The sequence below is a fragment of the Folsomia candida genome, unplaced genomic scaffold (genome assembly GCF_002217175.1).
Source record: "Folsomia candida strain VU population unplaced genomic scaffold, ASM221717v1 Fcan01_Sc004, whole genome shotgun sequence".
Taxonomy (NCBI): Eukaryota; Metazoa; Arthropoda; class Collembola; order Entomobryomorpha; family Isotomidae; genus Folsomia; species Folsomia candida.
The window spans coordinates 7,663,404-7,677,317 of record NW_019091196.1 but is presented as its reverse complement, the minus strand read 5'-3'; the positions used below and the strand labels follow the sequence as shown (position 1 = coordinate 7,677,317).

At 40.6% G+C, this 13,914-nt stretch overlaps 3 protein-coding genes across 4 annotated transcripts; 2 read left to right on the top strand and 1 right to left on the bottom strand.

Annotated features, from left to right (window-relative positions):
- Window positions 1-1,912: 1,912 nt before the first annotated feature.
- Window positions 1,913-5,598, top strand: LOC110849043 (transcription factor SPT20 homolog). 2 transcript variants are annotated; one of them, XM_022096418.2, is made up of 5 exons: window positions 1,913-2,719; window positions 3,125-3,214; window positions 3,298-3,504; window positions 3,583-4,786; window positions 4,850-5,598. In XM_022096418.2, exons 1-5 carry the CDS (start codon window positions 2,510-2,512, stop codon window positions 5,230-5,232), a joined length of 2,094 nt encoding a protein of 697 aa, XP_021952110.2. In that variant the 5' UTR covers window positions 1,913-2,509; the 3' UTR covers window positions 5,233-5,598. The 2 variants fall into 2 exon arrangements, with proteins under 2 accessions (XP_021952110.2, XP_035707146.1); XM_035851253.1 differs by having other exon boundaries at window positions 1,914-2,719; window positions 3,583-5,598.
- Window positions 5,599-11,075: 5,477 nt separating this feature from the next.
- LOC110848812 lies at window positions 11,076-11,923 on the top strand. The gene is made up of 2 exons (XM_022096135.2): window positions 11,076-11,287; window positions 11,356-11,923. The coding sequence occupies exons 1-2, from the start codon at window positions 11,159-11,161 to the stop codon at window positions 11,866-11,868; spliced, it is 642 nt and encodes a 213-aa protein (XP_021951827.1). The 5' UTR covers window positions 11,076-11,158; the 3' UTR covers window positions 11,869-11,923.
- Window positions 11,924-12,041: 118 nt separating this feature from the next.
- Window positions 12,042-13,853, bottom strand: LOC118435225. Its single transcript, XM_035850895.1, has 4 exons — window positions 13,462-13,853; window positions 12,786-13,385; window positions 12,472-12,720; window positions 12,042-12,408 (listed from the first exon to the last, which is right to left on the bottom strand). The coding sequence occupies exons 1-4, from the start codon at window positions 13,621-13,623 to the stop codon at window positions 12,250-12,252; spliced, it is 1,170 nt and encodes a 389-aa protein (XP_035706788.1). The 5' UTR covers window positions 13,624-13,853; the 3' UTR covers window positions 12,042-12,249.
- Window positions 13,854-13,914: the final 61 nt, after the last annotated feature.

Below are 13,914 nucleotides of genomic sequence, written 5' to 3'. Positions count from 1 at the left end.
ACTTTATAATTCAAACATTACTCGTAAAACTACACGATAGAATCAAGAAATTGACGTAATAATGTCTGTGCACATAGGAAAATAATCCATTATAAATCGGGCGGACGAATGGACAAAGCTTATCATTATTATTTATCTCCTTTCGCAAAAATGAAACATTTGCCAAAATTATTAGCAAGTAAATTTCAGCCATCGATCCCAATATGGTTCCCCAATACCAATATTGCATGTTGTCCCTTAAAATTTCCTTCCTCGATCATATACTGTTGAACAATTATTGGTATTGAACAATATTTAGTTTAAGGGCAGGTATGGCAATGGTATTAATTTTACCCTGGGGTCTCATTCCGCACATGCAATATGCAAGCCCAATTTGCCATTATTCTTTAATTATCCAGGCTCAAACAATTATTTTCAAGTCCACAATTTATAATTGGTGTCTGCTGTATGTACACACACACACAAGGGAGTAGCAACAGTTCTAAAATAACTTTTCACCAGGTGGTTTTCCTACTCCTACCTCGTAAATAATTATACAGTTTCATACGCAGGATAACAAAAAAACATGCAAAACTGGGTGGAACCAGACTGGATCAATCCAATAAATAAATAACTATACACTGACATATCTACACTTAAATACATATAATTTCATCCATTGGCAAAAATAGATTATTTGCATTGCACAGAAAATACCATTTTCTTGGCTAAACTTCAATGCCACGAATTTTATTATAGTAAATCAATATACAACTCAGCATCTCAAGGAAATAATGAGAACCACCGACCAACCTTCACACAAGGAATTTATTGGTTATTCCATCCTAATTTGATACGGATGAACAAATTCGTTCAATTTGCTTACACACGAATCTATCAAGAAACTTTAGACCACTCGATGATGTCGTGCAGGAAAAAAAATAATTTCAAACTTCTAATAGAAGCGAATTAAGTAAAAATTAAGTTACATAGCGTGTGCCCTTTATCTTCAGCCAAGTCCTTTGTTACATCCTGCATTTTTCTTTCATTTCGACAACAATAGGTGAATGAGTGTCACGGAATGCTGGGCACACCACAGAAAAGTATTTACTAAACGCAGTTTAGGTTCACTAATGTATGCCAAATCTGTGAGTTGTTTTTGGAGTAATTATTATTGCGTAAAGTAAAACGGATGGGGATCACCACTCATCAATTGTATTTACGAGTAGATATCTCGTACCTCATATCTTTCTCTCCCCTTCGGCACACAACGGTAATCACGACGCAGAAAAAATATTGGTAAAAAAGGGATCCTCTTTTTTTATGTTCCTTCCGAATGTTAGATTGGAGTCAATGTCAGTCAGAATTCGACTTGGAAGAAGGGATGCATTTTTTGTGTAAACGGCATTTTAACAATCGTCAGACATATGTCTGGGTTATTACACACGTGTAAATTCCGGAACAATTTTATGACGCCACGGAAGAAACAGGATCAGGATCTACCAATCGTTATGACAAATTGTTACGCAAGCTCATCACACCGATCGATGATGGAATTTTCCACGCCAGAAAACCAGCATGGCAGTCGCAATTACTCTACATACCTGTGTATCTATCAACAATGGATTAGTTCCTATTGTTACCAACAACCCATTGCCAATGAGCATCGCACCATGATAATAGAGACATTGATGTCTTGTCCGTCTCATTTTGGCTGAATCATCCATCTCACATAGTGCAGAAAGTGCATGATCTTTCCCATGCCTCCATTTGAGATTGCTGTCGTTCTTTACCAAAACTAACCATTATTCGCGTGGCGTGGCGTTGTTTCTTGGGTGTTGGTTTCTTGCCTGTGTGATCTCAATGTGCAGAAACTATATAGTGGACATTAGTCAATATTCAGGTAGAGCTGGGCCGCTAATTCGTAATATATATAAAACTGTTGAGCCTCCTTCATCAGTTTATGTTATCTATTTCTTAACGAAGGTGTCTCTCTCTCTCTTGATCTTGGCGTGGTCTCGGTGGCTTCTCAAGTAAATGTGATCCTTTTACTTTTAGTTTACGACAAACAAAGCAAAGCAAGCGAGCAAGGCACGCTCATAGCAATCATCACTTATTATGAACTTAATTATCAACTAAACTAACGGCTAGAGTTGCCCATTACTTTATTTGTTGCAAGTTTCTGTGAATTTCGCAACAAATTAATTTTAGTGTTCTGTTTGCGTATGTGTATCCAATCCAATCTCGTCATTTTTAAAGGTTGAAGGGTGTGAAAATAAAAGTGTTAACAAGTGAGATTCCAGAAAGTGTAGGTTACGAAATGAGGATAAATATAATCGCTCCTTAATTTGTTAAGAGTTTTAATTTTGTCGGAACGTAATTGAAAACAAATCAGTATTTTTACGCGAGTAAATGCCGATATAAGTCAAGTTATTGGATCGTCGAGTCTCATTTTGGTTGAGACTTTGAGAAGAGATTTGGTTCGTTGGGGTGATTTCTTGTCGAGAAATTTTCCACCAGAGGAATTAAAATGGAAGTAAGTAAACTGTTTGTGGTGATGTTGGTGCTTATTTTGGGGAATATCTTGGACAACGTGAACGGTGGGGGGGTTGTGGTGGGAGAACAATATCCGGCTTCAGTTCCGCAGCAATCTGCATACCAAGACCAAGATGGACAAGATGTGGCATCCACAGTGCTAACCAGCGTGGCGTCACTCCAGCAGCCCCAAAGCAGGATTCAAGTAAGAGACCGATTTTTTGCAGTCATAATTTTGCCCAGGGCTAAAAAGTGATCCATATAGAAATAGTGTGACACCAATACATGTCTGATATGTGTACGTATACTTCCTTGCCCACACGCCAGCATTTTTTTTAAGATATCCGGGTTGATCTTATCATGTTATGGGGAATATTTATTTTTTGCTTATGACTGCCCATAATTAGGATTTTGATTTTAAATATGTAAATATCTATGTACATGCAAAATCCGGGTATTAAAATAGACAAGTGTTCATTCTCCATAACTTTAATAAGGCAGCAATAATTGTGTAAAATATTGAGCTTTCATTGTACCATGCATGAGTCAATTCTGAAAAATAAAAATTTTAATAAGGCAGCATGTTAAAGTTTTGACTATCCAATTGCAGAATATTGGAACCGCAAATCCTTTCGTGTTCAATGGAGGACTTACCAGCAGTGTGCAATCGTACTACCAAAGGACGCCGAATAGTTTAAAGGTGTTATTATTTACATATATGAAAATATCGGAATGAATTTTTTGGGATAATCAAAACTTACACGAAAATATCCTTTTATGCAGACCATCGTAAATAATTATCAGCAATCTGTCTCATACCCCACGGGAACATTGAACACTTTACCTCATAACGTCAATGTGAAAGTGACACCGAAAGGACATCCGCTTAACTTTCCACAAAACAATCAGCAACAATTCCTTTATAATCCGACACCTTCCAGCTTCCCATTTCAGCAAAATCAGAATCAGCAAAATCCCACCGTCACTCGGGTAAGGCTTAGCTATAATTCCTTAAATGATCCATTAATAATTGAACAAATTAAATTATATGACAAACTATTCCCGTAGGTCACTTATTTGTCCAGCGTTGCAACCGTCAACCCTGAAGATGCACAGAAAGTGAGCCGACCTCGCTTAAACCGACCAACTTCTTCTCCACAGAACAACTTTTTCCATCCCCAACAACACCAAAATTTTCAACAGGTCCACGGAAAATCATTTCAGGTTCCCGTTAGACCAACGCCAACTGCTCCAACGACTTTGCAGTTCCAACCTCAGCAAGTCCCGATTCAATATCAGCCTCAATACCACGGTCAACAACAACAACCCCAGTACCAGAATCAGAATCAGCAACAACAACTACAGTACCAGAATCAGCAACAACAATTGCAGTACAACCAGCTCCAACAGTTTCACCGTCTAATTAATCAACAAAGTCCCACCAGCCCCCCAGCCCATTTCAACCAGCACAACAATCAGCAATCACAGTATATTTCAAACCCAAATCATCGCCTCCGAGTCACTCAGAGTACTCCTACTTCATTCCCAAACAGTATTCAGCACTTGATTCAAGGGAATCAAGTCTATCCTACCCCCGCCGGCACCACGGCCACACCCAATTTCAAAACTACCAAACCTTTCCATCCTCCTAAAAATACTCAAGCCCTTCCTTCTCCTCCTCCTCCTCCTCCACCTTCCCCCGAAGTTTGCGTGGGTCGTTCCGTTTCTGGAAATCTAGGCAATAATTACGACTACGACGGACAACAAATATTTTCGCCACCCACACAAACCACTGCTCAATATCATGTCGAAACAAGCCAACCACAATACCAACATCCTCCAATTAAAGGCCCCGTCGGAATTGCCGTGCTTGACCCATCAATCCAAAATGTTCACCAGTATCTTTCCCCACTTACCTCCAACTCTCTCTCCTCCGAGGGTGATGTGTCCTATCAGTATCAGTACCACCACCAACAGCAGCAACAGCAGCCAGAAATTTCATTTCCGGGGAATACCGGAGGTCAAATAATTTATAGCAATAATGATCAACAAATCCAAGCTTACAATCAGGTTCAGACCCAGCCTGCACTTCCACAATTGCAAGCACAACAACCTATTTCTCCTCAGTATGCCCCCCAGTACACGCAACCCACCCCCCAACAAGGTTTCCAACCGAATAATTTCCTTCCACAACAGCCGCAGCAGCCCCAATTTCCTCCCCAAGGTCAGTCTCAGTTTCCTCCACAAGGTCAGCCCCAATTTCCTACCCAAGGTCAGTCTCAATTTCCCCAACAATTCCAATTCAATCCTCAACAACACCAATTACCTCCTCAAGGTCCCAACGGATTTCTTCCCCCATTTCCCCCCGGCCAAGGTCCACCCCCACCAGGATTCGAGCCTGAAAACGGGTACAATCCAAACCACCTCGCCCCATTTCCAGAGGAACCTTACGAGTCCGAATTTGCAAACCAGCCCCCACTCTCCCCCCAGGATGAAGTAGAGCTTGAAGCGTATCGTGCCAAAAGACGTAAATCCCGCAGACGTCAAAAGCAGCAACAGCAACTCAGCCAAGGTTCGGAAGACATTGCCGTCCAAACGACTGCCACGTTAGAGCTGCTGAAATCTACGGAGGGGAAACCTGTCCCGAAAGAGTGTGCGTATAACACGATCACGAAAAATTATGATGGCGAAGACTGCGTTGGAATTAGGAAGAAGTAGATAAATAGACTTATCTTAAGTATTGATACTATTTGCTCATGCGATGACCAGAAAAAAGTATTTTATTTTATGTATGCTGCAACATTTTCACGGAGGTGAAAGTAGGTGTAGCAGATAGACTGTGATAGTGTGGTGTATAATATTAAGCACTTAATTATTGACTAATCTTTCTCATAACTTTGCCCAATTTAAATTATGTGTTTGTATTTTGCTACTGTGTTTTGCATGGTCTGAGATAGACTTTAGAATTGCCTACTTCAATTACCAAATTATTGAACGAGCTTCAGGAATTTGCATTTTTGTTGGACTACTGAATGGATTTAAATGTACAACAATGAATAAATAAAATGTTTAGAACATACTCAATGAGTCGAGATTTATGCTAATTAATTTGTTCACTATTTATGTATCACTTTGTATCGTCATCAGCGTATCATTATGAAGAACAAGCAGTGTAAATTGCCAAAATTTTACAAAAGAGGCTGATTAATCCCCCTCTTAAAATGACCTCCAGGACCCGTAAAATCCGGCGCAATTGGAGGAAAATTCATCTTAACAAGTAACGGATTAGGAGGAGGCGCTGTCGAATCAGTCATGATGGTTGAATTACTGCCGGCCGTCGTAGGTTTATTGGCCTGACTAAAAGGAGGAGCGAATGACTTTTTAATATCGCGCTGCCCCCTTTTAAGCATCTCCGCCTTCGTTAGCTGCATTGGTTCCTCTTCTGAGGAGGATGACGCCGTGTCACTTGCACCGACGTCAGCCGTGGGTCGTTCGGCTAGTTGGATCAGGACTTCAGTTTGGGCTTGCAGCTTGCTCAATTTGCTAGAACCTAGGTCTTTGGAGTCTTTAGCGAAGTAGGTGAACACCTTGGTCGTAGAACCGGGCGGGGTGGGGGTCGTGACTGAGATTTCTGGAACCTTGAGAGGAAAACGAAAGATTCTTATCAGATATTTAACTAGAATTTGTGGATTTTTTTGAGTAATCACCGGAGGAGGTTTCCGAACTTCAGGAAATACAAAGTTGAAAACGAGATTGCAATACGCCAAAATGCACAAAAACAGCCTCCTGAGCCACCTAAAACACCCAAAGCGCCTCGCACCGACACTCGCGCTTTTATATAGCGGGTCATCCATATCATTAAGAAATTCAGAAGGTTCCGGCCTCTTCTGGAAGCCAAATAACATGGCAAGATATCCTTGACCTCTTCTCAGAGAGGGGAAACTGTCCTGGAATTCTTCATCCTCTTTGGTCAACTGTGGCGTCCCGAGCGACGTTGTGCAAGGCAGCCTCGTCGGGTGGACCAAATAACCGGGATGATTGATCTCAGATTTTTGTATTTTGTCTGCCTCCTTGTCCTTTAGGGGTCGAAATAGGACCCCCGCCTCGTCCTCGTAAAGATCACGCATCCTCCCCTGCACGAGACTGCTTAGATAGTCCAACCTCGTCTTGCGAGTTTGAAGACAGATAAATTCGCCATACGTGTCGTTAAAATCTGGCTGGAAATTATATTTTTGAATTATTTCTTACTTATTGGCCTTTCTAAATTTCAGAGTAGTTTTTGTTTATTTATTTACCTGAATCTCTTTTTGGTAAATGTTCATGTGGAGTTTGCAATGGACAGGTTTGTCCTCTTCAAATGAGACCTGTTCAACGATGATGGGTTTCGTGGGAGTATTCTCGAGTCGTCGCTTCCTCAATCGTGTCGCATCAGTATCGACGGCTTCGCTAACGTCCAGAATGAGGGAATTGAACGTAAAAACTTTCAATTGTTCTGGCATTCGGACGCGATAAACTTTGTCGACGAGGTCGCCAGGCTCAATCTTGATGCGTGGATACACTGAGTGACATGCTGAGTAGAAACCAACGAATTATGAATATTAATTAAATGTAAATTATAAATTTTATGTTTCACGTGAAAATACACACCTGTCTCCATTATGGGATTCTTCGGGTTCTTGAGATAATTGCTGTGACCATACCCAAAATATCCGTAGGAGAAAGAATACTCGCAATACATTTTACCCACGTTGATCCCATCTGACCACAATTTAAACTCTTCGACAGAATGCTGCTTTCGTATAAATTCGTACGTATGAATTTCCGTCATTCCGATAATGTAATGCATTTCAGGGTCTTGATAACTCCAGAGTTCTACGACGAAGCGATTTAGAGGACTTTCTCTCCACTCGGGGATCTGCATAGATATGTAAATCAGCTTTTTAATAGAGCCAGTCTAGCGTTACTAACTTGTACCTCAATCGAGAAATGTGCCGTGTAGTCGACTCGAATCCTTTTCGATGTACTGGAATGCACAATTTTAGACGTCCTTTTCAGTGGACCGATGCTTAACACACAATAAAATGAGACAGGAAGGGAACTAGGGGTGGCTGAAGTACAATAAAATTCTAGTAATTTTAGTGTACATACACATAAAGTTGATTAAACTGAGGATGCATACATTTATTTAGTGCTTACATGCATCATTAATTGCAAGTTTCGACAACTCCAAAATATGAAAAATGAGCGTCCCCTGTGGCGAAAAAGGCACCCTCAAATCCTTCTCCGAAGGGGGATACACTTCATCAGGTGAATTCATAATATCGATGAATTTCCTCATCCTCCGCTTTTCAATGTCCACCATGTGCGCACGAAACGGTCTCGAGTTGAAGGTGAATTCGACATTCTTTTTCCCCGCGTCGCCCCCTCCTTGCGGTTTTTGTTGCGCTTGTGGCTGCTGCTGTGGCTTCTGTAAATTAATTGTTTGAAAAATTTTCATTACAAATCGATGCTGAAAGTGCCTCCTAATAATAATTTCGCATGCCTGTTGTGCCACCGAAGTGCTCGCTGTTGTCGCTGGTGCCGCCGCGAGTGGGGTCCCAACAGCTTGAGATTCACGCCTCTTGTGATGCTCGAAAGAAACGCGGTGATGTGCATGCTCCAAGTGTTCCTCCAGCTCCAACATTTCATACGTGATTCCCATGTCTGGCATGAACGCGATTTTCGGCTTGGTCGCTAGCATGCTTTGTCTCGCAGTTTGAGCGCGGTGAGTCCACTTGCCAATGGCCAGCACGGGGCCCATCATACTTCCGGTGGGGGAGGTTTTGGCGTTATCGATGGGACTGGGGCCTTTGGATTGTGGGGGAGGAGGGACGGCGTCATTATTTTTTGGGGTCTCTGCCTTTGGTGCCGTTTCCTTACTAGTTTTATTCTTCTTCCAAAACATGGCGATGATTTAATGTAGTTTGGTCAATTTTATATGGTAAAATTCGATACGGTATGAATTTTCAGATCAATTGAAAAATATGTCGGTCCGTTAAAATTTTTAAGGAAGTGATTTTAGAGTGTACTTGACGACGTTTCTTTTTGTTGTTGGAATGTCAGTTTATTCCAATAAAAAAGATCCGATGGGGAGCTCATATAAAAATAATGTTTTTACGAATATTGCAAAGCTGCTTAAAAAGTGACCATGTCTGATGCTCCGACAAATCCATCTAAACACTGGTGGGGCTGGGTGTGGCCATTCTCAAAAAGTTCTCAACAACGTGTCAGCCCCGAATCGGAAAACACCAGGAGTGAAATATTGCCCCCAAAAACACCAGCTGCTCCCCCAGTCTCGAAACAACGCTTGCCTCCCAAAAGCCAGTCATACCCTGCCGTGACGAAGCACAATTTACAAGCCCATGGGACACAAACGTACAGCAATGAACCGAACAGCAATGTCGGTGGGGGTGGAGGTGGAGGTGGCGGTGGTACTAAAGGTACACCACATGGCCAGTCCCTTCTTACTCCCCGAAAGTTAAAGACGATGCAAAAGTTTCCCGTTGACGATGACGAGTTTCTGGTGGAGGAGCCAAGCAGAACTGCCACCTCTTTTTTCGCCGAGATCGTCAGTGAGGAAGAAATTAAACCCTTATCCGAGGATGATGAAGAAGAGCAGAAAAATCCCCCCGGACTTGAAATTGAAACTGATATTTTCCACACTGCCAATCCAACAAGCGATCCTTTATATGTTCCGTATGGATTCATTATCATGTGCTTCTTTCAAATTGTAGGCATTTTTTGAAAACTATAAGTCAAAAGTATGATATGCACACAAAAATTGGAAAAATGTATACATATCGATTATCATAGATATGGGGACTCGTCGGTGTCATTCAAGTCGCAGTATTGCGGTACACAAAATCACTCGCACTAACGTACGTCCTCCTGGATCGAAACTTTAGTGACCATTCTGCACTCTACTTACTCATTGGAGCGTCACTAACCACGTTGGGGGGAATTTGTGGCTTGTTAGCTTTAGCTTTCAATATTCAATTCTTATTGCATCTGGTACACTAATGCTTTCCAGAAAGAAATACATGAATTAAATTGAACTTAAACTGACTATTTTACTTTTTTATGGATGCATGCAGATCCCCCACTTTATGTGGGCCATCGTGACCATGTGTCTCTGCTCCAGCATCACGGCGAGAGGAAACTTGGAGAGACCTACGGTTCCAACGTACTATCGTCTCTTCGAAGCGGCAGGTTTACATTCTCAGGACCCCATGTATCTCAAGGGATCGTGGCCACATATCAAGCCTACGATCTGGCACGACATGCAGAAAACGGTTGGCCAACCTGTCATATTAGTTAACTCCTCATTACATTTCTTATGTATTATTATGCAGATGAGGTGCTGTGGTGTCGAAAATGTGACGGACTGGTTGTACCTTCCAGACCATACAATTCCTGACTCGTGCTGCTTAGCTGACCTTTGGCACCCTTGTAAAACGGCCTTGAAAGCATTGACAGTGGGGAAAAATTCTCCAGAAGATTTGATAAAGTCATTAGATCAAGTGCGCAAATATCTTCATGATGATGTAACTAATTACATTATTTCAATTTGGTTTATGTAAAAATCATCACCCAAAAATTCATCTAATTAATAGACCTGTGTTACTGTGCTGACGCTGGAGCGTGGAAACCATATTCGAGACTGGACCACATATCCCCTCATCTACCTCGCATTTCATCTCTTGATTATGTTCAATCTCAACTATTTAACGCAAATGTACGAAATGTAATACATTTTTTGTACTGACTTTTATTTAAAATCGTATAAATATGTTTTAAATGTTTAGCTTAATTCGCGAACACAAAAGTTGGCAAGGACAAGCCAGACTAAAATTGTTCAAGTCACAGAGTATAGACTTGCTCAAAGCACGCATGATAGCATCCCTGCTTGTGATGATCCCTTTTTGCTGTAAACGAATGAAAGACAAGGCTCGATGGGAGGTTGAGAAACAGGCGTCGCACAACGTCCTCGTGGCGATAAAAAAAGACAAGAAAACTAGCGTGGACAGCAAGTGGGTTCAATAAATTTTGTTATTCGGTGTCAATTTGTCTTGAAATTTAATGTCATTCTTTATTCCACCAATGCAGTGATCTCCTCTACAGTCAACCCCAAGATGATGGAAATATTAAAGATAAGGTCGCCGATAATGCGGAAAAGTCTGCTACGGGTGTGCCTAACCTGACTAACCAAAAGCCGGCACAGGGACCTTCAAAAAATGTTCAGGAATGGACATGGAAAAAAAGTTCGTGATTCCAGTCGCTGTTTAAATAAATACATAAGCTTAAATTACCCTTTATGTTTTTAATTGTCAATCGGAGTTGCAATTTGTCCACTTTATAATTGTGGTTGCATTAAAAACATCAATTACTGATGACTGATGAAAAGACTAGTCCACATCCTGTCAATAATCCCGTCAATAAGCTGACTAATTATTGCGGTTATTTGGTTGCATCGGTTATCTTCTGCCCAGCCTAATTTTCAGAATTTTCTATTGTGGAAATTTTTGCCGGATTCAGCAGTCACTCGGTGGATCTGGGACTAGGAGGTCACATTCAAGTTGAAAATTTTCCTATTTAGCACGACACCATGTCATTCTTCAGCATTTACAAATTCTTACTGGCAATTGTCATTTGTGCCATCGCAGTTTTGGGAGCGGATGCCAGACACGTTGACAAACGATGGATTCAATACACTGGAGTCGGGGGTTCTGATGATGTACTTATAAAATTATATATCAAAATAGGGAATCAAATGTGACGTTGATAATCAAAAAATTATTTCAGCATTACAAACGAGCAATTGGGGATGGGAATGGTGGACAAGCCGAACAAAGCCAACAAGATGCCGGAATTTTCCCAAAATTCCCTGGGGATGAGGACGAATTTGAGCAAGAAAGCCAGGTGCAGGGTCAGGATGATAACATCCCCCCATTGGATAAGGATAAGCTGCAAGAGGGGCAGGACAATTTTGGGATATCGGGTAACAACGGTTTTGTCGGTGAAGAATCATCCTCTCTTCCTCCCGCTGATACTGAATCCAACGATATAGGAGATGAAGGTCAGTCGTCGCAGAATAGTGGATTTGAAGACGTCGGCCAGCAAGATTCTTATCAAGGAGGAAAAGGGAGTGGATCTTGGTATGGCAAGGAGCGAGAGGAAGATAATGAAATTGACGTGACCACCGAACGCCAACAGCATAAGCCCTGGTACAAAAAAGTTCACGGATTCCTCAAAAATCAATACAATTATATTAAAAGTCGTGTTGGGAGGGCGGACGACTATTATGTAAATCAGTAAGAGTCAGTTGTATACATTCATGGAATTGATAATAAATCGGCAATGTTAATGGGAATTGACTGTCCATCATAAAATAGCATATTACATATTAGACATAAATAATACATACATGTGGTTTCTAATTTAAATGACTTAACCGGAAATCCTAACCACTTGTACTTTACCAGTTTTCATTCTATTGCAATGAAAGTAACCACAGTACACTTTATTATACGACATCAACATGTACGTACCAATTCTATTGACACATTATGAATGAACTGACAAAAACTTAAACCAAGTGGTAAAACATTGGAAAAAAGCTGGAAACATCTCGAATTTTAAAATAGTATTAAAAACACTAATATCAAATATTTGCACAATTTGAAATATCGAACTAAATTAATCTTGAGACTCATCTTCTGAACTAGTAGCATCAGTAAATTTTACAAACCGTTTGGCAAGGTTAACTTGTCGGCTGACCAGAATTAAAATATTTGCCAATTTGATCTTATGCATCGCTTTATCCTCGAGTTGGCAAAATTTTTCCCAGAGTGCTTCCTACATTTCAATAATTAAATCATTTTTTCCTGTTTTCAAGTTCTGCAAAATAAATATACTCACTTCAATCCATGGCGTCTTTTGTGTGGTCATCAAAATATACTCAATGAGTTGTAAAAAATTAAATGAGCCCGTTATATCAGAAAAGTTCATCACTTTTGGTTCCATCTGATCCACCGATTTTCCAATGCGCTTAATAAAGTAGTAAACTCCGGCAACCAACTTTTCTAATATCAAGTGTCGAATTGCAACTGATTTGAAGCCCTGTATCATTTCTTCTATAATGTTTTTCCGTTGAAAAGCGGTGAAATGCTGTTAAAATAACAAAACGTAAATTAAACTGTACTTAAAATAAAGACTTAACGAGATTTACTCACGTCAGCTTTACAATTTTGTACCATGAAATTGATAGATTTTTCCATCAAGAATTCTAGTCCAGTTTGCTTTAAGGTGAACAATTCGTTAAAACCGTGATACTCATGAAAAACTAAAAATATTTCTGCCGCAGCTTCCCCCGCTTGAGGCACCGTTTTCCAGTATCTCTCCTCCATATCTGGCGTCAGCATGTCCATGAGCTCTCCCGTGTTCTTTATTAACGTCCGAATCAGTTGAAATGGTTCTCGTGGACCTTTACGCCAATTCTGCTCCATGCCCATCTTCACAATTTGCTGGTCATGAATATATTGCATAGCTGCAACCAGATGAACGTGGACACACTCCAACCTGGACATTTGCTTCACCTCGTCCCAAGTGCTTATCATTTCACTGCTAGATTCACATTGTTCTCTTTCCCTCGAACCATCGTTACTGTCAACCGAATTCTTTTTCCGCTTCTTAAATGGCGTGCTTGGCGCAGAAGAAGATCTTTGTCCAAACCTTTTCACAGGCCAAATTAATTGTTGTTGTAATCGGGATATGTGGGTCACGAATATCAGTTGGTCCTTCATTAGTTTCCTCGTCGAGGCGTCTTCCATAGTCTATACATTCATACACACAGTTAATCCTAAATCTATTTCTCTCTTGTATTAACATATTTAAATACATATTTCTTACCCCTTTAAGGAACGACTTCTTCAAGTCTATAAGGTATTCTATGGGGTCGCAATCCACCGGCATAGCCCTTAACAAGGCAAGAAATTGATCATGGCTTCTCCTCTTGTCGTTATTCTTCTTGTTGGACGAAGTTAGAACAACACCTCGATTCTCTTTATCCATCTTCAAGCTAGGGTTGACAATGTCCTTTTAAAAATGAATTGAATTCTATTGATAAATTTGGAATCGGAAAATTACTTTTTCGAAATTTAATTTTTCAAAAAAATTAAAAACTACGACGGACACGGAGAGAGCGGAGCAGCCGACCCACCAAATCGACCAACTGTACCCCGAGTCCGAATAAAATTTTCCTGAAAATGGGTGCAATGTCAATGACCCCTCGAAATGAAAACCCGGACGAATCTAATTGGTACCCTTTAACCTAATGAGAAACATCATTTACTGATGATTTAA

Excerpts from the sequence above, each read along its gene's own strand:
- LOC110849043 (XM_035851253.1), top strand. The coding sequence starts at position 2,510 with ATGGAAGTAAGTAAACTGTTTGTGGTGATGTTGGTGCTTATTTTGGGG. Across the intron at positions 2,720-3,124 it reads AGCCCCAAAGCAGGATTCAA|AATATTGGAACCGCAAATCC; the intron begins GTAAGAGACCGA and ends ATCCAATTGCAG. Across the intron at positions 3,215-3,297 it reads GGACGCCGAATAGTTTAAAG|ACCATCGTAAATAATTATCA; the intron begins GTGTTATTATTT and ends CCTTTTATGCAG.
- LOC110848812 (XM_022096135.2), top strand. The coding sequence starts at position 11,159 with ATGTCATTCTTCAGCATTTACAAATTCTTACTGGCAATTGTCATTTGT. Across the intron at positions 11,288-11,355 it reads GAGTCGGGGGTTCTGATGAT|CATTACAAACGAGCAATTGG; the intron begins GTACTTATAAAA and ends AAATTATTTCAG.
- LOC118435225 (XM_035850895.1), bottom strand. The coding sequence starts at position 13,623 with ATGGATAAAGAGAATCGAGGTGTTGTTCTAACTTCGTCCAACAAGAAG. Across the intron at positions 13,386-13,461 it reads AGAAGTCGTTCCTTAAAGGG|ACTATGGAAGACGCCTCGAC; the intron begins GTAAGAAATATG and ends ATGAATGTATAG. Across the intron at positions 12,721-12,785 it reads TACAAAATTGTAAAGCTGAC|CATTTCACCGCTTTTCAACG; the intron begins GTGAGTAAATCT and ends TTATTTTAACAG.